This window comes from Megalopta genalis, chromosome 4 (genome assembly GCF_051020955.1).
Source record: "Megalopta genalis isolate 19385.01 chromosome 4, iyMegGena1_principal, whole genome shotgun sequence".
NCBI lineage: Eukaryota > Metazoa > Arthropoda > Insecta > Hymenoptera > Halictidae > Megalopta > Megalopta genalis.
In genome coordinates this window covers 31620993-31648670 of record NC_135016.1, presented here as the reverse complement: position 1 = coordinate 31648670, position 27678 = coordinate 31620993, and the positions used below count along the sequence as shown (strand labels likewise).

Below are 27678 nucleotides of genomic sequence, written 5' to 3'. Positions count from 1 at the left end.
GATCGTTCGACCCCCTGTAACAAGCTAATGATCGTCCGGCAAATTTACAGCTAAGATGGCGTCGATTATGTCGACTGTATTGGACGGTAATTAAGTAAAGCAAACGAGGGCCCGTCTCGGTTTAACGATCGATCGAGAAGGAGACGCGTTTTCTTGTCGCTGCTGAACCACGAAGAACGGCATCGGGTTCGTGGCCGACTTCTGTTGACTGCGAACGTCTGGTTAAACAAGACGATTAAACAATAACGAGCAGACTGGCCACCGTCGCATAAACCGGCAATTTAGAAATCTAATAATCTATTATCCACGATAGAATTCGCGAAGTCGGCTTATATATATATACTCTACTAATGGAGGTCGTTGTCGAGCTGGTCGCCGTCCAATTAAAATTTTGCGACTTCTGGCTCGTTCGTTAATACCGGCTGGCGATGACGTAGGGCGCCATGTCTGTGAAATTTTTTGCCGCGGGAAAAAAGTGGATCGACTTCGTGCGGTTAAAATGACTTTAGCCGTGGGTTGCAGAGTTTTTTTTGCTGTTAATTAGCTAGATCTTTTATGCAATAATCGAGTTCTCTCTCTCTCTTTCTCTGTTTTCCTACTGTCCGGTGAGTACTTTACGTTTGCACGGCGGTTCTACGCTTTCGTGTTCGACTCGCCGCACGAGTTCGTTTCGTACGCGCATCGTTGCACGGACAATGAACCGAGCAGAAATTCGAATAACATTAATAGGCTTCAATAGATTGATCGCGTCAGATTAAACGAATGTTAATTAGTTCTTCCCGAGCGCGTCGCGACCATAATCGCGCGGCAATTAGGGTGAAGCGGACTCGGAAATTACCCCGCCGCGGTAAAAAGTACAGCTAATGCTCGAACGATTTACCACAGGGGTCAACGCGAGGGAAAGTCGGCAGAAGAACTAATTACGCCGGAGATACGTTAGTTTCTTCGCGTTGTCACGTCTGTCGTTATTTTCTCACGACGATTCTCGAAGCTTTTGGCACTGAATTATGCAATATTGAAGTTACATTTTTAGAAAACCTTCTCGAGAAACGATTCATCGATCTCCTTAAGTGTTTAACCACATTGAACTTTGATCGACCGACCTCGATCGAGAACCATCGAATCTTCTATTTCCGTCAAGCATTGAACTTTGATATCGATCGAGCTTCATGACTTTTTTAGGCACGTTGAACGGTGAACTCTTTCGTAGCGATTCAACTTTGCTAAACGTAGAGTCCTTCGGGTGCAGTTTGCAACGAGATCAAACTGTTATTGAATTTAGAATCAAATGGACTTACAATTGAGCGGGCAAGAATTACAGTGACGCAACTCACATTTTTCTCATTGTGAGAAACAATAAATGTTATCGTTCACTGATCAAATTTATTTCTAAGATCATTTGGAGTTATATTACTATCTGATAACGTTATAATTTATTTCACTTGTCGTTTGAACATTTTGGCATGTCAAGATTCAAGCCGTAAGTCAAAATTAATATAGTCTTGCTGTTAAAGTTACTGTTACATGAAATTACAAATTTAGTTAAAAGGCAGAGATAGAACGAAACCTTCTCTACTGTTCAAAATGTAATTCCTTCTTAACAAGTGTGAACAGTAATATTACCTAACATTATAATTAAATTAATTAATCGCTAAGTATTAACGAATAACCATGCTTGTTCCGAATGAAGTCTTCCCGTTTTACATAAATGATCACGAAAACCTTGACGATCGCTTTAACCTTTTCGCTATGATGGACAAGTGTAATCGATCTCCGTAAAATGTCATCAGTGAATTCTGTATTCTATTCTAGACTTGCTATATGTATGCTCAGATGTTTTATCTGGTATTCGTTATAACACTTTAACTGCCGCGCCGCCCGTACAAAGGTGACAAAATTATTTGTTGAAATTTGAAAAATAAGTCTTGCGCTAATCAATAGTATATCTTCCTAATTTCATTAGAATCCGCAAAGCGCACGAATGTTCGAACAGTAATTCATACCGTAGAACATAACTTCTCGATTCAATTTGTTTAAACGAAATACTTCAGTTTCAATAAATTTCGTAGATTGCTAACACGGCGGTTAAAGTGTTAAGGGAAGTTCCTTTTCTTCCAAAAAGCGCGATCGAAGCAACTTTTCTAGAGGATAGTTGTCGCTCCGATGGTCGTACAGATTTATCGTCGGAGCTGCTCGTTCAGCAGAAGCGCTTCGAGCGAGTAGGGTCGTAGCGAAAGGGTTAACGGCGATCGGCCTGGCAAAATAGCAACCGACGAACGGTGGAAGGTATGGAAGACGGTTTGACGAGAACGGTGGGTTTGCTTTGATGTTGCAGGACGCGAATCACCCCGCGTGACCGCGGCGCTCGTAGGAGATGGCGAAGGCAGGTTGATCGCCACCCCCGTGCACAAAGAGAGCATCGCGTCGAGGAGCAAGGAGGACTTGGCGCAGGAGGCGGCGCTGGTGCTTCAGCAAGCGGGCAGCCTTCATTGCGTCGCGCACGATAACCGCCGATTGCCCGGCCGATTCAGCACACTCCCGGCGCGTCGTAACAAGAAGAGGCCGGAACTGCCGCTCGATGTGAGACGCAGGAGCGAGGAGATCGGTGGCACGACCGGCGCGGACTCGGTCGAGACGCCTCGGCTGAAGAAGAAGGCACTGGAGAGGAGCGCGAGCGATGCCAGCGCGAAGAAGCTAAGAGGCACCCTAGCCAAGTTTTTCTCCCCGAAGCTCGAGCGCAAGAGGAACCCGGTGGGCCGGAGCGCGAGCGACGCGGGGGCGTCCGCTCGGTCACACCGCAAGAGGAGCGGCAGCGAGAGCGAGGGCTCGCACCTGGGCAGCCTCCGCGCGAAGAAGCAGCTGTCGCCTATCATCGAGGCGTCGCCGCACGTCGATCAGCAGCCGTTCCACTTCGGCAGGATCGATGTGAGCGAGGCCGCGAGCCGGCCGGAAGCGAAGAAGTCCAGGCAAGAGGAGTCCGATGCCAGAAAGGTAACCGGGCCGCCAGCAGAGACGCGAGACCAGCCCGAACGGACGGAAGAGCCCGGCAGCGAGCCACCGGTATCGCCCCGTAGAGGGAACAAGGCGGCCGTGCGGCGCATACCCATCGAGCTTGAGGACGATAACAAGTCGAAACGGGAGGGGGAACAAAGGAAAGAGGAGAAGCCAGCCCGGACCCCTTCACCGGCAAAGGACACCGGGCTCGACGAAGTAGACAAGGTCGCCGCGAGTAGCATGCTGCACAGCAGCCGATACGATCTCCAGCAACGCGACGAAGAGTCAACGATACACAAGATGATTCACCGATTGTCCAACGACCGATCGCCGCCTCCCCAGCTGACCAGGACCATGGTGTCGCCCGGGCCAGGTTTCGGGCACAACAACAACCGACCGTTCTCCTATACCAGACCGAACGAGACCTGCGGCTCGCCGCCCCCGCAGACCAACGTGATCTACGCCCAGGTGCAAACCGACAAGAAGAAGGCGCAGAGGAGTCACTCGGACAGCGACGAAGGCCTCGGCCTCGAGCGCAAGGACTCCTCGCGCGAGAACAGTCCCGCGGAGAAGGAGTACCGCAGGACGGACTACTCGGCGTACAACAGCGAGCTCAGGCGCAACAACGAGATCAACACGTTCAAGTCCAGGTTCGAGGAGGATCGTAAGACCAGCGGACACTTCGCCGGCCACTACAGCGGCACGCAGGACTACGCGTCCAGGAATTCGGACGCGAAAGCGAAACGGCACCACGAGTTCGAGCAGATCGACCGGCGACTCTACGATAAGCCGGAGAAGTACACGTCGACGGTGTTCGTCGACACTTCCGGCAGGGGCAGGGCCGACGGGACCGACGCCAGGCAACGGGAGAGCAACGAGTACCTCCTGAGACAGACGCAGCCCGGCATCTCGAACAAGACGTCCGAGCTGAGCGCGAGACGCGACCTTCTCGAGTCCCGGATCAAGTCGAGGCTGCTGGCGGACGAGATATTCGCCGCGAAGAACAGCGCCAACGTGCCGATCAAAAAGTCCGAGCACGAGATCATCGATAAGCCGATCGTGCCGTCCCCCGTGACGCCGAACCGCGTCGCGTCGCCGAAACGCTACATGGACACCTACATCACGGAGACAAGGACGAACAGCAACGGGGAGAAGTACATCTTCGAGAAGGAGATACACGAGGACAACGGCAAGGTCTACGGCTACGAGAAGAAGATCACCAACAAAATACCGACCGACGGTTACATCGATGCGAAACCGAGGGACGGGTACACCGTCGAGACCAGGACGGACAAGTACGGCGACAAGTACATCGTCGAGACGCGAACGCACGAGGGCTACGCGGACGACTTCAAGGTGGTCGGTAACCGGGCTAGGAACAGCCCGGAGGACCGATTCCAGGGCATCCGAGGCACCGGCAGCCCGTACAAGGTGGCCAACTTCCATCAGGAGGGTCACACGATGCCGCACCACTTCCGCGGCGAGTCCAAAGAGAACAACGCGCTGCCGTCGCCCATCGTCGCGAAGAAGTTCACCACCGAGAGGAAGTTCTCGAAGAGCGAGGACTTCCTGGACCGCGAGACCACCAGGCCCAGGGACCCGTACATGCCGAAGAAGAAGAACTTCGAATCGATACGCGGCATGAGCAAGTCCACGCAGCGATTGGACGAGATAGGCGAGAACGCGAGAGTCAGGGCGCTCAGGAGCGAGTACACGACCAGGTCCCACGAGAACCTGACCAGCGGTCACGCGGACTACGTGAACGCCAGAGACATGCGTCGGCCGCTTCACGAGAGTCCCACGATAAACGGTCGGAAGGAGAGGTCGCCCTTCGCGAAGAGACACCTGGACAGCCTGAGAGAGGGGCCCAACGACGACTACGACACCGACATCTCCCAGATGACGAACAGTCAACTGGAGTCCAAGTACTACAAGGAGACGCGCACCACCCAACGGTACACCACCAGCAAGCACCCGATCCACGACGACTACGACAGCTCTCCGCCGAGGATACGCACCGACCGCGGCGGCTACAACTCGAGCAGATACGACTCGGACACCACCGCCAGAGACTCGATCCGCTGCGAGACCAGATACGACGAGACCTCGCGGACTCTGAGAAAGGAGCACCGGAAGATGGACGAGGACCCGAAGAAGCCTCTGCGCAGGTCCCGCAATCGGTTGGATTACTTCGACGATTCCGACGCCAGGGAGAGTCCACGGGTGAAGGCATCGGTAGGCAGGTTGGAGCCGTTCGACGAGAGTCCGACCAGGCCGGCCAGGGCCTTCCACGAAGGCGGCAAGTCCAGGCACATGAGACAGGAGACTCGGTCGCACACGGAGCGGCGTCAACGCGAGACACGACTCAGCGATTCCGACCGGAAGGACCGTCTGGCCGATTCGGGCATCGAGAACGATTACAGGCGTGACTCGCAGGAGGTGGACAGACGGGAGCAGATCGAGTCCGAGGACGAGGGATTCGTCACGAGACAGTTCATCAAGCACGAACGAAGGCACACCGACCGGAACATGAACTTGACCGCGTCCGAGCAGCGGAAGTACGACAAGTATTCGAACGACGTATCGAAGTCGCCGCCGGTCACCGCGAAACCGCCGTCCGGCGCCGATAAAAAGTACGAGAAGAAGGCGGCGAAGAAGAGCGGCACGATGAGCAAAGTGAAGCAGCTGTTCAGCAAGAAGGAGAAGAAGGCGAAGGAGGAGAAGAACAAGAAGAACGCGAGGAGCGGCGGCAGCGGCGCGCTCACCGACGACGAGGTCACCATCAGGTACAGGGAGTACCGTGGCGATCAGCTGAGGAGCGCGAAGAGCGCCAGGGATTTGGGCAGCGACATCAATCAGGTAAGGGGTCTTTCTTGTCTCGATTCGATCGGGGGCTCCTCGACTATCGAGTCCGTCGCGAATCGTTCTCCGAAGACGGGTCGTTTGAAATCATATTTTGCGAACGTTTAACCCGGAGCAGCGAAATTTTTTAGCATCGATTGCTTAGATTTACGCTGGATCGATGGCTATGCTTTCTTTTTTTAATTAAAGGATCGCGAAGTAGCGTCAACGTCTAGGTCATTCGCGACACGATCTGTTGGTAGATGTTAGTTCAAAGGAACTGTAGATATGTTCATCTTTTTTTTTATAAAATTGAGAATCTCGGAATTGTTGATGATTCAGGCAGTTTCCTGCGATTGCAATTGATACATAGAAAAAAACAGTACACGATCGAGGGTTGAAACGGAAGGCTCTGTAGAGTGAACAGAACGTAATTGGAACAAATATTCTTCGCACAAGAGTGGAAAGAATTTTATCTAGGCAAGATATCGTATAATATTAAATAATATTAAACTCAAGGTAACGAAGAATAATAAATATTACATGGAATTTGATAGACTTATTTTTGCCGGCCACTCTAAAAGTTGACTGCAAAGAAATATCTGACAACGATACCGTATCGATAGTCATTGGTCCAACACGCTATTTCGAGAACCGATTAAACGAGTATAATTGAAAAGAAAGCGCTGGCTGCGAAGCAAATTCGTTTGAAAAATTACCAAGAATCGAACAGCGAGGCAATACAGTTTGGTATGTAGAAAATAATCTGTGGAATGTACCGTCGTGCGAAGAATGACCAGCGTCGAATTAAAGATAACCAAATGGCAGACAGTTTGATTGGCTAACGTTGAGATCGCCGCCGATTCATGCGCAGTTACGACGTTAATCCGTCGGTAGAAACGGGACATTGAAATTGTGAAACACATGGTGTTAAAGATATTAAGCCCGAGAGTCCATAGAACCGAAATAAAAATGCGTTTACGACAAATGGTAGCCGCGAGAGCTATCTTTTCATTCTTCACTTTGGAAGACGGAAATCACTATGTATCGGCCAAGATAGATAGCCCGTGACAGTCGTATAATCTGAAGCCTTATAAACTTCTTTTACAACCACGATCTTCAGGCTTATCCGATCGTCGTGGATCACCGCGGACGGTTTCTTACGATCTTCAAAGACCACTTCCGCAATAACACGTGGAATGACTTTAGTGGACAGGGCCGCATCTCTGGTGTGTAGCCTTTGATGTTAACGTCATCAAGCTGCGTTTTAAGTGGACGTCTTCAATGTTATTCATTGCGTATAGTTACTCTTTGTTGGAATAATGACCGGATTTCTTTAGCATGACATTGTCCGGATCCTTATTCTTCTAAGACACTAACGTCCCAGTGATTCCTCGGAGAGTTAATCATCCGGACATTAACGGTAACAAGAAAATAGAAAACGAACTTTAGAAACACGCTATCGAGCCTGGAGTCCCATAATGCGATAGCCGTATTGCTCAATTTGTGGTATTTATGAAAAAAACTCAATCTACAATATGAACTTTATACGATTTATATGATATATTTATATGATATATGAAACAAAATTAAAAAATACATATTTCTTATATTATACTTTTCATTTTACTTGACACTGAACAAATCGATGAAAGTATAAAATAGTTGACACGTTGAGCGTCGCGTTGGTCACGCATGGGTAACGCTAATTATTTAACCTTAATTTTTAAATTCATTTTTATTGTAAACGCACCGAACGTTACTAGGATATTTATAATGCAGAAGAGTTTAACTGGTAGTTAATTAATTTAATTCTTAAATTTTAATCAATTAACAAATAATTAATTTCAACTTTCTATAGTTTCAGTTTCATCGACTTTGATAGCGTGCGAATTTCTAGGATTTCCACATATTGCTAGAAAACGATTGTAACGCGTTGGTTATTATAAATAATATAGTATGTTATTCTAAAATGTTATAAATTAATTTTAATAACTAGCGAGCTTCAATCTTTGATTCGTTATAGATTAGTTATAATAATTGTCGAGTCGTAATCGTTAATCATCGATTCGCATAACTTTGTACAAAAAGATCTGTTTCACGCGCGCTGATTTGTTATTTCTGACAGGAGTGCTTTTTCATGAAACATACTGCGGTTGACAGCGGTCGATAGCGGTTCTCGGCCGGATACCTGTCTTTCAATTAGAGAGCGATTCAAAGCTAACAATAAGCTCGGCGAGGCTGCGAGCCGACTTTTCCTGCGGCGCAACGGGCCTCATCCCGGTATTCATCGCTCCAGGAACCTAACCCAGCTAGGCGTTGTTCCACGCAGACCCGAGACCCTTAGAAACCGGAAGCATTCGATAATTGGGATCTCATACCGTTCGCGAGTGCGCGGTTGCGTCACGCCTAACTGTACAACCAGACTGTGGAAAGTATCCGCGCCGGTGGTGGACGCCATACAACCGGGATCGCACTCTCCCGCCCACGCGGCAGAAACGTTTTTCGGAGTATTTATCACGGTCGTGTGTGGAAACGAGGCGACGTGTTCGCCGCAACCTTCCGCGGGCTTCCGCAGCTTCCTCGTACCGTTCTTGCGGGCTAAACGGGTTGAAACGTTTATGCCGAGTCTACACTCGGAACCGGCAGCGCGCATTCTTTTTCCGCACAGATCTGAAAATTAATTTCTCAGGCTAATTTATCGTATCTTTCCCATATTATTCGGATCATGCAGCAAAATGTAAGAACTTATCTTTTCGATTTCATTGCATAATATACTTGAATTTCGTGAAATTTTTGAGCTTTCGGCGTGACAGCGGAAACGTTAACCGTTGCGTGTGCAACTGGACACCTATTTTTATTTTTCCTTTACCGATTTTTCAATCGTTCTTGACAAAATATCGCGTAACTTCGATTCGCCATTCTTTGCACGTCTTTGCGTCGATCAACGGTCTCATGAAAACAAAATTATTTGAAATAACTAAGCTTCGAATATTACTAAGCTTATAATATTACGATCGCGTTAACTAATTTAGTTAGTTAATTGGTATTAGTACCTTAAAGTCGATGAGTTTTATGCCAGAATGTATACGGTTGTACACCGCAAATGTAACGTTGCGCGCTTTTCTCGGCGTCTATTACCACACTGCGGATTTTATGCGTTCACGAGATAAACGAGGAAGTGAAATTTGAGACGGTGAATAGCTTGAAGGATATTAAGAATATTAATGAATTACTTGCAAGGTTATTAACATCCTTGAAGAAAGAATGACCGTACATTGCGGTCGAAACGCGCAGGTTTTATTTTATGTTAAAATTCCCGGTCTATGTATCACGATATTCTTTTTTCTCTGTACAATGTTAACTTGTCTTACAATTAGTCGTACGACTCGTACGATAAGTTGATTTTTTATTTATTCTGTATATGGTTGATCTTAATAAACGATGATTCGAATTTCGTGTGATTTCGTAATCTGTTTCGTGGTGAACACGGTGGTCCAATTTCCTAGCAATTTAACTTCGTCGATATTTCATGAAACAGCTGAAAATTCGGATCGGCTAGCGCGGAAAGTGAAACTGCTTCGTATGCGCAAACGAGTCGCGATCGAGTCGGTTTTCACCGTGTTTCGTTATGTTAATAGGACCGTTGGCGGTCGGAAAGTCGCGCGGTCAACGGATTAAATTGCGTTCGACAGCCGTGTAATTCCGCGGGATACAGGGCAGAGCAGCGTTACAGTCGCCGCGCAACAGTGAATTTCGCGGAATAGAACGAGGAACAGATCTATTTATAGAGATAATAAACGGTGATTTCCAATAGGAAAAACGTTCGACGCATGTCCGCGGCCTAATCGTGTTCATCGATCTTCGATGTTCGCGCCGAGTTCCGTCAACGTTACGATCGATCTAATTGAATCAGCCGGCGTATCTGGCTTTGAAAATATCTAGAACGTGACGAGGCTCGATCCGTTCGAGATTTCGTCAACTACCTGTTGCGAGGGGTACTCGCGCGTTTACGATGTTAGTGTACACTCGGCCTTAAGGCCCCGTAACGGAGCTCTCTCGGTGTCCGGGCCCGCGTACGAAGAGTAATGATACGACGTTCGGACGATCATCGATGTAAAAGTCCGCCGCATTCTCTCGGAAAGTGTGTCTGACGTCGGAGATTTATCGGACGTAACATTTAACCCATATGATAAATAATTCTCCGTTTATGACCGTACCGGGAACGTCCGTCTTCCCGATGGTGAATTCGTCGCGCTTATTGGGCTCGGATCTCTTCCGTTAGGTTCGGGATGAAGGTTCATCAAGGTCGGGATTGCTTGACGCGTATACGGAGTGAGTCGCTAGAAAATACCATCTAAAATCGATTTATGTACGCTCACTTCAGGGACGACGTGTTAAATAAATCGTCTTCGGTTAATGAAGAGGTACGCGTTTTATGCATTCGAACGCGCACGAATATGCCTCGTCGTATTTATCGCGATATCGCGGATGCTGTGCCGTGGATAACGAAAATTTAATCTCCCGCGGCTGCGCCAAAGTTATTCGCATCGATATATTTTCAAGCCCTGATCGATATTATTCGCGGCAAGATCGATGTCCTCGGTGCCCGCGAGACATCGATATCGCCCAAGTTCTCGTTCCTGCAATTCGTCCGGAAAAAAATCAGGGGATATAGATCGCGCTGGATCGCGCTGTGCTCGAGGAAAAATTAATGAACCGCGCGCGACTCGTGGCTGCGTTTACGGCGGTCGTTCAACGCGTTTCGTCTGGCATAAACCGGCGATAGAATCGGCCCGTAAAACTGCTCGGCCAGAGCATCTAATCAGGCAGAGATGTCAGCCACCAGCATTGATAATTACTTCGCGCCGGCTTACAAGCGCTTCGGTGGTGAAACCGATCGATCGATCGTGATCGCCGTGGCGCTGGCTCGTATCGACGGGATCGCTGCCGGTCGATTTTGCAAGCCGCGATACGTATCGACAGTCGTTGCCGACGGAAAGATTAACGGGCCGGACCGGACTCTCGCGCGCAGGATTGGACATACCAGTCGAGGTCGAAATAACAATGGTAACGGCGTGAAAGAGCCGTCGTAAAATCCATTTGCATGGTCCCACGGTGGCGGGAAAGATTGTTGCGAAACCGAGTGTTCCGCGATCGGAACAGGTGGTTCTGTGGCGAATTGGACGTCTATACGGATTTTCTACGGTCCCCGTACCGGCAATTAATGATCTTGTTTTACGCGGCGCTCGGCCGGCCAAGCCCCCGCGGCTCTTCTGATTTTTATCGAGACGTTTACCCAGCCGCGTAATGCGTTTTTCGTGTCCGGCGTTAATCTACGCCTAGACCGGCAACCATTACGTGGTTTATTATGCATTGTATCGGCCAGCCAGGTGCAGTTGTAATGCTGTTGCGTAACAGTTAATAACCGGGGTGGCTAAGGGGCTGCGAGACTTTATGGAACGGTCGCGCGTTTACCGTTCCCGGACTTGTTCCTTGATCATGACTCGTCGAGCGTGCTCCCGTTGCACCTTCCGAATTGCTTCCTCGGTGTAAGGACATTCCTATTCCACGACCAGCTTACCATTCGTTCGATCATAACATCGCGACGTTACACGGCTCTTGTTAACGCCGCTACTACCGAACAACGAAAACGATTAACGTACAGTTGAAAACGGAACAACTTGTTCACGATTGGTCCGAGAGATCTATATTTGTTTTGGTATGTTAGAGGAAGATGCCTAAAAAATTGTTTCCAAAAATTGCAATTGCAATTCGTTTCTTTTCTGAATGTCTGTGGAAGGGACGAATCTATTACATCGACTAGAATGTTCCTTGTAATGAATATAGAACGGTGATACAATTAATTTTCGTCAGTAATCGTTTTTCTCGATCGTTTATAATCAAATTTAAATATTTAATCGACGCGATACCCGACACTGGTTTACATAAATCTTGTCATTATATGGACCGATTATTTTGAAAGTGGTGCAAGTCCACTTTCTTTCGTTTCGAGAAAATTGAATGTTAGCAGATCTGATAATTAAAAAATATAGGTTAATTATGTGAAGTCTGGGAATGTTTGTACTAATTTATCAATATGTAATTTGATTATATAAATTTCTTTTAGGCGAATTTAACTAAAATAATATACAATTTCCAGGCTGCGAATGGACTTACACCACTTTCATAATTAGTCAATTGTAAATATCATTTAATTTCAATTTTGAAATAACAAATATCACTTTAAATATGTCTCATATTAATCCAATTTTGTTTATAAATAATAACAATAAATAAAATCGGATTAGCATTTTTTATTTTGAACGTTAATTATATTTATATATTGTTAAACTTAACACAAGATATTGGTATTATTAATTATTTATGCTCTTCATGTGGCAGTGTTTTGAAATATTCATGATGCACAGGAGGTATATAAGGTAATAGCTGCTGCATATATCCTTATATTTTTCGTATGCAATAGGCTTGGCATCGTGATGGGAATTGGACTTACACCACTTTCATAATCAATGGTTACGCAATTTCTTTTACCGGCCAATGTTAAATTGAACAAAGCATTGGCATTTTTTAAGATATTAAATACTAACTAGTTATACACAAAAAGTTTATACTAAATTAAGCATAAATTACGTCATATCTCATTTTTTTTTAAAAAAAGGACTTGCACCACTTTCAAAATAAACGGTCCATATGTCGCGCTAATACAGTAAATTCTCCCTAATTGTCCTTCAGCTTGTAAATAGAAATGGACAATTTGGGAAGAAGAGATCGATTATTTGAGCCTTGTGCATCTCGATCTTATAATTGCTGACAATCGGCAGCTGTAAAAATGAGCCGCACGTGTCTCCTCTTCTCAAATTGTCCATTTTTGTTTGCAAGCTGAAGGAAAATTAGGGAGAATCCATCCGTCGATCCATTTCCACCAGAAATCTTGCATACAAAGCCAAATAGTCGAAAGCATGCGTATCCGAAGTCACCGAAACGCAAACGGCACCCGAAAGAATCGAAAAGAGGGTCCACGAAACGCGTCCCCATCGGGGCCTGACATTTAGGCGACATTTCGGATTTTTGCGAGCGACCCGGCGCCGTGTCCCTCGGACCAATAAAACATGCCCGGTGTATCGCGATACATATTAACCTTTCGAGCGACCGGTCGACCAAAGAGATCCCCGGAGTGGATAGCTGAAAGTACATCCGCGGTGTGGCCGCGTCGATGAATCTCGGGGCGAGAAAGAAAAAGGGGGCAGGGATAGCCGCGCGCGTGCCGGCACTGCCAGATTACAGTTACACAGAGCTAGACATTGACACTCGTAGTTGCGCAACACCGCGGAATACGTGTCGTGGGTCTCGAGATCTCGGGCTGGCTCTGGTTCGCCTGGTTTAAAGAAGTTTCCCGAACAACGAGAACGGAGAGAGAGGAGGGGAAAAAAGGAGAGTACTACCGAGAATCCGGCCGACCGAGCGAAATCACTCAACAGTGGTGACCCGCGGGCACGGGCATTCCGCCGCGCTCTCGAGCGGATTCCATGAAAACGCTTGAGCGCTGGCCAGCATCCGCGTGTGCATGCATATGCAGGGCGTGTCTAATGCGGCTCGGCTGTTCCCCACGTTCAGAGATTCCTCGGTGAAAAATTATCGCTGCCGAGCGATCGCGGCAAACAATTCCCCCAGCTGCGATGTGCGGGCCTGGCTCTCTCGCCAGGGGAATTAACCTTGCCGCGATCGCGTAACTCACGGCTGGATAGGGCGCCCCGATCGACTGGAAAACGGTCTTATGATTGGAGAGCGGCGGATTTCAATGGGAACGGGATTGTTTCCTTGGATGTCGGTGCGAGTCAATGAGATATGCTAATGCCGATGACGCCTAGCTAGATCGCTCGATCCGGGAAATCGTGGGACGTACAATACGTTCTAAATCAAAAGCTGTCAGATCGAACATAAATATTTGATATTATCGGTTGCACAAAATTTCAATCTTGATATCCTGTCGCGAATACTTTTTCGTTCAATATCGCCAGTTGAATGTGAAGTTTTATATCGCGAACATTCGCGAAACTTCAAACATCTGCACGGAGTTTAATCAATTTGTTCCGAGTTTCTACCTGTCGTGAGATTGAAACGGGCGGTAACCATTCTACGACCATCATCATTCGTCTTTGCGCGACTCTTTTTAACGAAGTTACAATTTAAATATTGACAATTCTGTGGTCAACATTTTTTGATCTTATAATTTTATTCATATATATATATATATTTTTATTACTTTTATTTATTTAATTTTATTCATATATATATGTGTGAATAAAATTATGAGTTATTGATTATGAATTATTAATTATGAATTATTATATATATTATATATATATATATTAAAATACCCACTTATACACATATGCACTCATGAATAAAATTATAGGATCAAGATATTTTGACCACACACAGAATTATGGTAGAATATATATTATTATATATAGCATTATAATTATTATAAATTAATTCAGTAAATTGCATAATAGAAAATATAGAATATATATTCTATATATTTTCTATTCTATTCTATTATATATCTACTATACTATCTATATTAATTATAATATGCAATTAACCGAATTAATTTTGCAATGGCCATAGCAAAAGTAACGAAACGATTACATAGAAGATATAGAACAAAGGAAAGAATTTTTATTAAGAATTGTGAAAACATGTCCTCCAGCTCTTTCGATAAAAGCGATGTTAAATAGAAATGACTAAAAAGTGTCCTGCTACAGCTTCGGTAGAAATGGTATTAAGATCACAGGTGTAGGGATAAAGTCGACCCACCTCTCTCCTTCTCACACCGTGTTTTCGACTCGATAGGACTATCAAAGTTTCTGTTCTCCACAAAAAATCGCCATCCGACCACAGAAGATTTATACATTCTCCGATGTCTAAACCCGAACGCCTTCATCGGCGAGCTGGAATTAGGGGACGTAATCCCGTTGAACGTAGTCCGAGATTTAAGAGCACTCTATCCAAGGTATCATTTGTGGAAGATAGCGGGAGCGAGTCAGGTTCCCTAGCCGGTCCCGTTCGTTCGCCGAAATCAATCCCTAATCGCGTCGTGATACAGAGCCGCGAACAGGGCCGTGATAGGTGAGCTAATAAATCGTAATAATCCCGACGTTATACGTCGGCACGGCAAATGCCATTAGTGTGAACTTTCGATGGAAACGGGATACCCGGTCTCGTGGCGGTGCACACGCTGCACCGCGTTGCACCGCGCCGCGCCGCGCCGAGCCGAGCCGAGTCGCGCGCGTTTGGGTGTAGGTCAGCCGGTGGGTGCAATGCTGAGGAGGTGTGGGCCCTGCATACCGGAGATCTCCCTCGAACGAGAATGATCCTTTCAGCGCTCGAGTCAGCCAGCACGATCACACGTGTTGCGAAGGGTGTGTCTGACGCAGCGCACTTGCTCCACATACCGGAATTCGTTGCATTAACAATGGAGATTTCGCAATTCCGCGAAACGACGCACAGTGGGACGAAACGACTCGACGGGGATCAACAATTTATAACTTTGCTTCCGATTTATGTACCATAATGGATCTTTGAGAGGCTCGTTGTTGCGTTGCAATCTGTACGTTGTTTTCATTAAAATTGTATTGTAGGATCGAGTACTCTTACATAGTACACAATGTTAATGCTTTTTTTATTTGATATTTTCAAAATTTCGGACTTTGTTTCAGACGAAACGACTAGACGGGAATAAAAAATCTATAACTTTGCTTCCGATCTATGTACCATAATGGATATTTGAGAAGCTCGTTGTTGCGTTGCAATCTGTACGTTGTTTTAATTTAGATGGTATTGTAGGATCGAGTATTCTTACATAGTACACAATGTTAATGCTTTTTTTATTTGATATTTTCAAAATTTCGGACTTTGTTTCGGATGAAACGACTAGACGGGAATAAAAAATCTATAACTTTGCTTCCGATCTATGTACCATAATGGATCTTTGAGAAGCTCGTTGTTGCGTTGCAATCTGTACGTTGTTTTCATTTAAATGGTATTGTAGGATCGAGTATTCTTACATAGTACACAATGTTAATGCTTTTTTTATTTGATATTTTCAAAGTTTCGAACTTCAACTTATTACACAAGTAATTACGATCATATTATATCGTGTACAGCGTTATTTTAACTAGAACGAGGGACGAATACGATGATAAAAATTATATCGACGAGGAGCCATCAAATAATGCTGCAACTAAAAATAAAAAATATTACTGTGTACAGTAACGTCTCCCTAACCGACGCTTAGATCGCGCGCAAAAATGGACAATTTGGGAGGAGGAGTCACGATTATTCGAGTCTTGCGTCTCGTTTTTATAATTGTTAAAAATCAATAATTATAAAAACGAGGCGCAAGACTCAAATCAATCGTATCTCATTTTTCCGAATTGTCTATTCTTCTGCACAATCCGAGCGTCAACTAGAGAAACATTACTGTATATATTTCTTTGACATATGAGCCGTTTATTTTGATAGTGGCATGTCACTTTACCGTAATGAAAAGTGATGATTTTTTAATGTTTATACGAAATTATTTATACTGAGAAAAATATCAGTATCCTGAGATAACAAATACAAGTAAATCTTCTCGAAAGTTAGCATCCATATTTTTAAACGTGTTAAAACGCAAACCCTTAAATATATCGACTTAATAACAAAGTGACTTATGCCGCTTTCAAAATAAACGGCTCATATCTTACAGTTGCGAGCACATAAAAAGAGGCAATCTGGACAAGGGGGAGTTTTCTCCCTTCAGGTACAAAAATCCTCGAAACGGTCCAATCGAAGAAAATTGCTTTCGCCGAAAATGTATAAAAGTCAAAAACGCGTCGGTAAGTTGCTGACAGTGTTGCGATTAAGATTGGCGAATTGCGCGGTGCGGTGAATTTTTCGTAACGGTATATTCTGTGGAACTTGGGTTCTCGTTATCGTCAAAATCGCGCGCCACGAAAGAGTTAAGCAAACATCTGGCACGACCCGACACGAGAACCTACGCTCTCGCGCGAGAAAAGAATCTCGGCGAGGCGTACGGTACACAGTTGGCGGAAAAGGGAAAGGACCAGATGCACTGGTGCATCGTAGTTAGACAACGAACGGACGTTCCGACGGAGTTCGGTTATGGTAGGCGGATCATTCGCACCTCCACTCGCGAAGGCCAAGCCGATCGCTGGCTTGGGTTAAAGGAAAGGAGTCGGCGCTGGCCACGGAAGAATTGGATCGCATTCCCCGCTCCACGGGGCATAAAACCGTTGAGATAATATTGCCAGATAGGTTATTTATTGATATCTCGAGCTTAGGCAGCTATCCCGGCCACGATGTTCTATGCCACGGTGTGCCATCACGGAAACCTTCCGCGAGATCGCATAATAATCGGCCCGGTGTTACTTGCATCTCTGTTGCCCGCGTCCGTGCACCAAACTGGCCGTGTAACATCCTGCTGAAGAACCGAGGGGAGCTGATTGTGAGAAGAGGAGCGGGCGCGCGCGCGCGCGCCCCGCTGTACCGTTGATAGCCCTAAGAGATGCGAACGAGATTCGTTTCGCTCCGGCCTCGTCAAGAAACTCTCGTAACGCTCTCTTGGCCAGATTCCCCAGGGAGCCTGGGAAACTCGGATACCCAATTTCGTACGCCTCTCGGGCTCCTCCTCGCGGCTTGTCTCGGCCAGAAATCGATCTGGGTCACACGAGCATGCCGCGGATGTTCACGCACATCCTCGCGATCTTGGCCGACGAACGAGGATTCCGCGAACATACGATTAGACGGACAGTTTATATCTTCGTGTTTCAACGCTCGAATGGCGGAACTGTCTGACCGCAACGGGTTACATAAACGCAGTTTATTTTGCATTAGTGAGATACATTTAATGATATTATATAAAAGAGAACGGAATATTTTACTTGACCGCTTGCGCTGTAACAACCAATCGGAGTGACGAAAATTTCCTATATAATCATCTAAATGTTATTAATTTCGACTAAACGGAGAAAAATTTTGATTCTTCTGTTAAGGTTTAGGAATAAAAAAATTAGCGCTTCTGTGTCCTCAATGTAGCTCAAGGTAGCTGCGAAAATAATCATAGCGCAAGCGGGCGATGTTTATGCTAACACCGCGATGCCTAAGAACAATTGAATTTTGCGATGCGTCTGTGTTTAATTACTCGAACAAGGCTATTTCAGGATTTTTAGGATTGCTCTCAACATTTATACAGGTCATCCCAAAATTATATGTTATTATTTAAATTATTATTATTATTATTATTATTATTATTATTATTATTATTATTATTATTATTATTATTATTATTATTATTATTATTATTATTATTATTATTATTATTATTATTATTATTATTATGTTAATTATGTTAATTATTATTATTAATTATTATTATTATGTTAAAATTATTTCCAAGATATCAGGAGTTTCTAAGGTCATTCGAAGTAACTTTTTCCTTTACGAAAATTTTCTCCGAGGCATCGTTAACCTGTTATCAACGAAAAACACTGACCAATGAAAGGCGACGTTGGCGTGACGTGGCCGAGCCAACGAGCGGTCGAAGCTCCAACTCCGCTCATCGGCTCGGCCGCCTCGCGCCAGCCGAGCTCGCCTCTCATTGGTCACTGTTTTCCATAATAACTAGTAAACGAAGCCACAGATAGCATTTACGCTAAGGAAAAAGTTACTTTAAATGACCTCGGTAACCCCAAATTTCCCGAAAGGAACATAATTTTTGAACATCCTGTATTACAAACATTTATATCTATAAAATGAGCACGCTAAAACCAGAGAACATTGATAAATACTACCGGAACTATTCGTCGATCGTAATTCACAAAATATGGAGAAAAATCAAGAACAATGTAAACACTAATCTTTCTACGGAGCAAAAAGCTACGTCCATATTTTTGAAAGTAAACTTATCGTACGGAACGGTATAATAAAATAGAAAGTAAAATTTATTCGCAGAATTCAACTTTGACTCTCCGTAAACCAGCGATTAAAAAAGATCGATAAGCATGATCGGATTCGGGACAGAGAACACCGAGGAAAAGGGGCCGCTGTCCCCATCGATCAAGGAACAGCGCAGCCATAATTTCCGAACAAAAGCAGATCATTCCGCACGCGTTTCGAGCGGAGGCAACGCACCCACATGGAAATTCATTGAGTCAGCGGGCGTTTCATTCCGCCCGCGCTCTCGGCGATTCAGGGTTCGCATCCTCGACGCATTTGATACCCGTCGGGTCATCAAAATTCAGGAATGTATTTTTCACGGCGACGGCCGGGGAATTCCGTATCTTATCCCCGGTGACCCGAGCACACGATACGCCGCGATTTCGCCGGACAAGGGGCTGGCGAAAGGAACGTGAGCGGCTTTCACGTGCTTGGAAGCTGTCGTCCTATCGCTCCCCGATATTCCGGGAGTAAAATTCCTATATAGTGGTTTTCCTGGTTGTCCGTTGGCCGGCAAGCCGCGTGCGTGTGCGGGCATTCGGTGTAGGTGTGAACACGTAGGCGCGGATATATCTCTTCTCGCGCGCGGAATCGTATCTCCGCGGATCTGTTAGCAGTCAAACGAAGCGGGCTCCAGCGGTATCTGGAACCGTGCGGTTACGCTTGTCGCGAAGCTGGCGAATATTCGCGCGACGCTTTCCAATTTCTGCGTTCCGCCCTCTCACTCCGTTTTGAGCGGATTGCGCAGCCTGCGCGGACGTGATCCGCGCGATGGAAAACCTGCGAAACCGACGACTTTTCTGGCCGGTTTTCTCGCCCATTCTGCGACATGCCGATTTGCGCGCGCGCGTAACGATGATTTTTACACTATGCATGCCGTAACATGAAAGTAGCTAACGTCTACTGTTGCTCAAATGAACCTTTTACCATTTCTAGCATAAGCATTTTTAGCATAAAAAAACTATTCACAATTTCAGCAACTATAAAACAAAAAATGTAGATTTCTTCGATGAAGGTTTTAGACAATCTATTAAAAATGAAGGTCTTCTAAACGAAACAAAATTTTATTATTATTATTTATTGTACATGGGTGACGAAATCCATAAGTCTTAACAAAGGTACAAATTAAGTTGAGCAAAGATGGCGAAAGAAAGAATTATATGGAAAGAGAAAAAGAAAATAAAAAATATTCAAATAAAAGTCAATTAATTCAACAATCATAAAATAATAAAGCAGATACTAAAATAACCAGAAATAATTTTTTTGGCTCTCTCTCTCTCTCTCTCTCTCTCTCTCTCTCTCTCTCTCTCTCTCTCTCTCTCTCTCTAGAGTTCTATTAAATGAATAAAACATTTATCTGAATGGAGGTCGACACGATTAAACAAGATTTGATTCTACTACAAATTGTTTGAATAGTAAAAAAAATGTATTGTCTTAAGTGTACGCCAATGCTAATGATTGGATGCTGAGAACAGAAGAATTGAATTTTATTTTCATTTTCAAAGAGCGAACGATATCCAGTTTTTATAGATTACGTTCGAAACCGTAACAACAAGTAAAAATGAAAAACTGAACGAAATATTTTGGACAAAAAATCACAAATTCTAGATACATAATTCAAACGCGGACATAATCGGAGCGGAGTTTCAAACGAATTTCGATCGACGAATAAGGGTCGATACACATCTACGTGCTAGGCTCGGGTCGTGCTAGCAGCGTGCTCGATCGAGAGTGTTCGCATTAAACGTGCCAGCATGGTGCCAGGCAGGACCGATGACCTCGAGATTGAAGTGCTTTAGACCGAGATTCGGAGTTCAACTTTATCTTTTTCGGATTTTCCAATACAATTGCGAGCTTTTTCTGATTAAAATAAGACCAAACACGATATAATTTTTCTAAGATTATAATGATTTTTATGAAAAATAATAAATATACTTTTCATATTAATGTTAACTTAAAAATTTTAGAAAACCATTAAAACGTCATCCTAGACAAAATTTTTACTTTTGTAGTTTAAACACCCTCCGTATCGAAATTAATTGTCTGTTTAAAAACGGAGAGTTAGACCGCGGTAGAGTTATGCCAAAGTTATGCCAAAGTTATGTCAAAGTTATGTCAGGGTTATGCCAAAGTTATGCCAAAGTTGTGTCAGGGTTATGCCAAATTGTTATCACTTCTTCGTCAAACGATACCAATCAGTTTCTCCGAAAAGCCGTTACTTTCTTCAGAATTTAACATTTTATCGAATTATGACCCACAAATGGTCACCAGAAGTCTAGCCTTCGTAGATTCCTTTTTTGCATGCTTTGTCAAGTCGAAATGCTTTCCCGGGTTTATTGCCTGCAACGTTGGAACGAAAGATTGCGCGCTCTGTCCACGTCGTACCAGTTCCGTAGTTCCGTCTCGCTTTGTTTTGATTACGGACGAAGAAAGCCTGGTCCTGCTTCTGCAAGTATAAACACGTTTGGACGTTACCGGACGTTGGCCTGGCACGTTGCGAGCACGTCACGCGTAGTGGCGAACACTCCGATGTAAATCAAACGTAAGAATGATTCGGCCTTGGTCGGCCTTCGAGCACGATTTAACCTGGCACGTAGATGTGAATCGACCCTAAAAGTTAATGGACTCCGCGCATCGGTCTAGAGGCTTAGTCAAAGAGGTAAACGGTCGCCGTTGGTAACCGATAGAATTCGAACGAGGCGAACGATCGGGAGACGCGTTTCTCGCGGGCCGGTGGATCGGTAAATTACAGAGAGACGGATTACGAGAAATCCGGCTGGAAGAGACAGCGACGTGTGCGCCAAGATTTCCCTCTGCGGGGTGTACACAGCACGGTCCCATGCTGATCGGTGCGCGCCGGTTAGAAGCAATTAATTACAGGAACGAGCGATTAATGATCTGAAACGTTCGTCCGACCCGGTTGCGGAGCACAGGACCGCCGGAAAAATCGCTCCTCCTCCGGGGAGCGAGAGATGCCTGCGAGCCGACTGATCGAGCCCACTTTCGCGGCTCGATTTTTGTCGGCGTACCCTACACGCGTAGAATCGCTCGGCTGTAACTGGTACGACCGTCGTGGCTCCACCAGGAATTAAAGGTGAATCGCCCCGCCGAATGACGAATGGATCGTAGTAAATCTGTAATGCTTCCTAATGAATTGCGCAATCGAGCTACAACCCGATGAATTTTCAACAGGATTATACGAATAAGACTCTTCGAACGAAGTGTGCGAATTCGAATGCAACGCTCGTGCAACTGTAGTGCCAGTGTACACAATTTTAGAGCCGTTAGGTTGTTCGAAAAGTTCGCATCGTGTTCGACTGACGTCAATTTATCGCAACACGGGTATTTATTGAAATAAATCAACGGAGATTTTACGTGACAGTTCGACGGAGCGGCTCTTCCATTATTCGAACACCGAAATGGTCTTTTCATATCTTTTCATGCGTTATGAAATAACTTTGACGTAACTTTAACATAACCATTCGATTACGCTGGACATATTAAAAAAAAAAAAGGGAATTCGAAAACGGCTCCTGTTGCTTGTACCGGATACAGAAAATTTTTATTTCGCATAAAAATCCGCAGACTAGACGAAAATTAAGTCCAAAAATAGTTTTTCTCGACTATTTTATGAAAAATATATATTTTATTATACTTTTATGCGTGTGTGAAATTAATTCTCGTGATTCGTATAACGGCCACGCTTTCAACAATCTTTTTGTATACGAACAAATTTGTCAACGTACAAATTGTTATGATGGGTTATATTAGGATGAATATAATTATATATTATATATTATATATTATATATTATATATTATATATTATATATTATATATTATATATTATATATTATATATTATATATTATATATTATACATTATATATTATATATTATATATTATATATTATATATTATATATTATATATTATATATTATATATTATATTAGGGTTAATTCCCCCGGTGTCAAACCGTAAGCGGATCGGCCTTTTGGAAAAACAGGACCGCGAGTAGCAGTGCGAGAAGCGGCGATAGAGGCAGAGTTTGTAAAAGGCCCCTGTGTCGCATACGGTATCTATCGATATTGGCCTGTATATAATTGACCCTAACTAGAGAGTATCTCGCGGGTAAGCGCCGGAGACGAAGAAAGGAGCAATTAAGCTTGCCGCGTAACACACTTTCCGAATATGGCGCCGAAGGCCTCGTGCTCGGAATTGTTTACGCGGCAGCAGCCGCCGCAAGGTTCCTGGCCATCTCGAGCCTTGTTGCATCAATGGACAAGATTTTATTTAGCTCGAGCACACCGAGCCTGAAACAGGGGCGGCGAGAGGGACAGAAAGAGGTCACGGTGGCCGCGTTAAGAAACCCGGCTTGCCCGTATCTGCATTCGAAGATCGATGTGTGCCGAGACTTTGCTAATGAACGGTGCCGATTGTCCGGCGTACATGATCGATTCAACCCTCGTGCGCTGATCGGTATATCGATACATTCGAATTTCGAGGATCGAAGGAGACCGCGGTTTGCATTCGTCTCGGGCAAAGAAACTTATCCCTCCTCTCGATTCTTAAGATATTTGTACAGAGTGACTTATTTAATCGCTACAAGTAAAGTCTCCCTAATCGACGTTCACATTCTCCACAAAAATGAACAATTTGGGAAGAAGAAATACGATTATTCGAGCCTTGCGGTTCGTTTTTATAGTTACGAATTATCAACAATTATAAAAACGAGCTGCAAAGCTGGAGTAATCGTATCTCCTCTTCCGAAATTGTCCATTTTTGGGCATAATCTGAGCGTCAGTTAGGGAGACATTGCTGTATGTGTATATTTATACAGTACATTTTCTCCAATTGTTCCTGAGCTTGAAAACAAAAGTGGACCATTTTGGAAGAGGAGATACAATTATTCTAGTCTCACGGTTTCTTTTAATAGTTACGAATTGTCAACAACTCTAAAAAGCGAGCTACAAGGCTCGAATAATCGTATCTCCTCTTCCGAAATTGTCCATTTTTGGGCATAATCTGAGCGTCAGTTAGGGAGACATTGCTGTATGTGTATATTTATACAGTACATTTTCTCCAATTGTTCCTCAGCTTGAAAACAAAAGTGGACCATTTTGGAAGAGTAGATACGATTATTCTAGTCTCGCGGCTCGTCATTACAGTCGCCGATTGTCACGCCTATAAAAACGCGAACCGCGAAGTTCGAATAATCTCCTCTTCCCGAATTGTCCATTTTTGTTTCCATCGTCAATTAGGGAGAATTTACTGTACTCGCAAAACACGAGTCGGATATTACGAATTAATAATTCGAGCAGAATGAATAATTAATTATTAATTATGAATCGAGTAACTCGAAAGAAATCAAGCTGCTCGAATGTAAACGAACAATTCGATCGTGCATCTTAAATGGTCCGAATAAACTGTTCTTCGTGTACAATAAACATATTGTACGTATTACTGCTTTATTTTAGATACTTTTATATATCTTTCTTTCGAGCTACTCGATTCGTTGCCTTTGTACTTAGCGACATATTTGACAGATGTTTGTACAGAACGAATTTATGCGGAAATTCGAAGTCTAACTCACCGGAGAACAGTGTGCGAGAGTTCACATTTTTTCTGTAGGTACGGTGTCGGGACGTGAAACGAATGAAAATTCGAAAACTGTTGCCCCGATAATTCTAAAGCCAAAGATAAATGTCCCTGGAAATAGATGGTCTAGTCTCGGGCGGGCTGGAACTTTTAGAAAGTTCGGCTGCGATAAAAAGTACTGCGAACGGACGAAGCTAACGAGTTACAATAAAATGGGGCAACGAAGCTAAATGAGCCGAGTCACTGACGAAACCTACGAACAGTAAAGATTTATCTTTATGCTGCTCCCTGTACTTCGGCTGAAGTTACACCAGAGCGGTTCGGGCTATCAGCGAAATAAATATGCAAATCGAAGTCGGTGGTCGAGTTTCTTAACTGCATCGCGCAACGTACAGTTCGATGGTCGAACCTCGATCCGATCGAATCAAAAGGGAGAGAGAGAGAGAGAGAGAGAGAGAGAGAGAGAGAGGAAGAGAGAAAGAAAGAAAGAAAGAAAGAGAGAGAGAGCCGATTTTCCATGCAATTATGGAAATCGTGGACCGTCTGCTCATCTTTAAGCGATTGTCGTCGTTAGCGGGATCGCATGAAAGATCAAAGGGAGCGAACTGTCGCCGGTTATTCGTCTTCGCCGGTACCAGCTACGTCACTCCACCTGAAGTTGAGAAGGTCGCGACGGCTGGTTACGTAATTAGCCAAGGGAACTGTTACGAGAACGCCGCGGCGTCGTGTGGGTGGTCCCCAACGACTGTTGCCGGCAAACGGTGGCACGATACCAGTCGTATATGTTGTATGTCGATACGCCGATCGACGGTAACCTATTACTCACCGGTGCCATACATGCTTGTCCGTATTTCCTGTTCACGATCCTACACGATCCGTCGCGTAAAAAAAATATCTCCCTGCTGAAATTACGAACACCGGTGTTCCTGCGAGGGTATCGGTGTATACAGTATTCTCGCCACACAACTGTCACAATTTCGGGTCTGACGATCGACAGTTAAGATAGAGCTACGTTTTTTGTGGTGTTTTGAACGTAGAGAAGGATACCGATTGAGAAAGAAAGAGGGACTGATATATTATATAATATTATATAATATAATATATTATAATAATATAATAATTATTAACTATATATATTATATATATTATTATAATTAATAATTATTATATAATATATTATATTATAATAATAATACTATAATATATACCATAATATTATAATATTATAATAATAATAATATTATATAATATTATATGTATATTATAACTGTAACGACATTAAAAGAATTTGAGAATTTGTTACATTGTTTTCAACGTACTGCAGCTATTAAAAGAGGGCACACATTTTCGCTTAAATTATATTCCTCACAATATATACTTAAATTATAAAATATTATAAAAATACAACATAAAATATAATTCTAAAATACACAATAATATGTTGATTAAAGAATATTGAAATAAAGACGTGAAATAAAATATTACAGCCTATTTACAGTGGCGCGTGAAAGTGTTTCAACACCGTTTAAAAAAGAACAATTTTCCTAAAATTGAACCAAACGACTTGGCTCTTTTTTAGGCGTAGTTTAGGAGTAGTTTACTAAGCGATATCTACAATTTTTCGTTTAAATTGCAATTGCAATGAAGTGGCAAACAAAGCAAGGAAACTCGCGTTTAGAACATTTTTTATCTGAAGCTAAAACGCAAATGTAAACACTGCGTATGAATTTTCCAACAGACGTGTATCAGGTCTTAGAACATAACCTTGATGTTTGGATTATGGAATGAAAATGAATATGATTCTAATTCTTTTCTTAAAAAGGACTTTATTTTATTCCTTTATTGAGAGAAGGTATATGGGCGAAAACGATCGAGCGACCAAACTCTACTGAGAGTCTGGTAAGAAAAAAACGCTTCTTTTATACCCTTCTTGGGTTCGTCTTATCCATCAATCAGAGACGTTTTATTTGTTGCGTTTCACATTGTATACGTGACGCTGGGACCCCCAAACAGTCAGGTTACGATGTATATCTAATGGTACCGGTGATGATGTATCGCGATATCTACTGTATACAGTTTACATCACCGTCGCTGCCCGCTGACGGAACCGGCGAAAATGTAAACCGATATCTTAGTATCTTAGTACTAAGTAAACTATAGATTAATTTTTGTTCGAGGCTAAAATTTCAACACTTGACATAACCCTTTTCTCTATCGTCCCGTGTACGTAGAACAGATTCGCGTCGCTATTTGCAAGATGGTGGGTCCCGGGATATCAGGCAGAAACAAGCCGAAAGAGAGCAACCCGACGGCGCACGCATACGCGGAGTCGTAAAGATGATGATACCGTAAAAAATAGCGTAAACGTTGATCGGGGAAGATAGCCGGGCACGCGCGCGTGCAATCCATTACGGTCGGGAGGCGAGATCATGGAAAAATGCCGGTCCCCGATCGGTCGGCGACGGTGCGCGCGCGCACACAGTGTTCCCGGTTGAGCGACATAAGTGATCTATTTGCGGACTACCGGACGCGAAACGAACGAACGTGTAGCAAGATTACGTTGTCAGATGGAGTAACAAAGTGCGGCGCGCGAAACACTGGCGTGAGTTAATAAACTCGCAGCACGTACGCTCGCGTATGCGTACTTATGTACGCACGTCCTCGAGGATAAGTCTTGTGCGCGCGGCCTTGCTGCGGGACACGCTTTAAGCACCTGATCGTTATAATCGATAGCGCCGGCCAGAAGTATGCAAAATACGCGCGGGTTAATCTCTTCTGCGAAACCGGCGAGCGGTGGCCAGAATGGCAAAGGTAACGAGCTCCGCTCGCTTTCGACGCTCGGGCGTTTAACGCGTTTTCAATGGGGCAAATGGCGCGCCGATCCCCGTTGACGCGGCCTCAAAAGAGCCAATCAGGGAACAAACATTTATCAAACGATCGGCGAACTTTTTACTACGGCCGGACATGTTCCCCTATCCTTCCGATTCCCCGGGAATTTCGTTCTTTCCCTGAAATTTCCGATAAAGTCGACAATGTTCTTCGCGATGTTCGCTCGCTTCGGCTTCGTTCAACGTGAGGATAACTAGGCTAACTTGGCCGATACGTTAGGATCTGCGACTGTAGTTTTAATAGCAGCTGTGACTGAAATCTAGATATACGCGCCGGTCGTGAACAAAGGAAACTGTTGCTTCTGAAAATCGAATCGCATCGATCTTTTAAA

The 27678-nt window shown here is 44.3% G+C and overlaps 1 protein-coding gene across 2 annotated transcripts in view; it reads left to right on the top strand.

Moving 5' to 3' along the window:
* blo (bloated) overlaps positions 1 to 27678 on the top strand; it is a 241798-nt gene that overhangs the window by 45759 nt on the left and 168361 nt on the right. For both annotated transcript variants that reach the window (XM_033466910.2, XM_033466909.2), the window contains exon 3: positions 2336 to 5853. In XM_033466910.2, the coding sequence (XP_033322801.2) occupies positions 2336 to 5853 (3518 nt within the window). The remainder of the gene's footprint in view (positions 1 to 2335; positions 5854 to 27678) is intronic.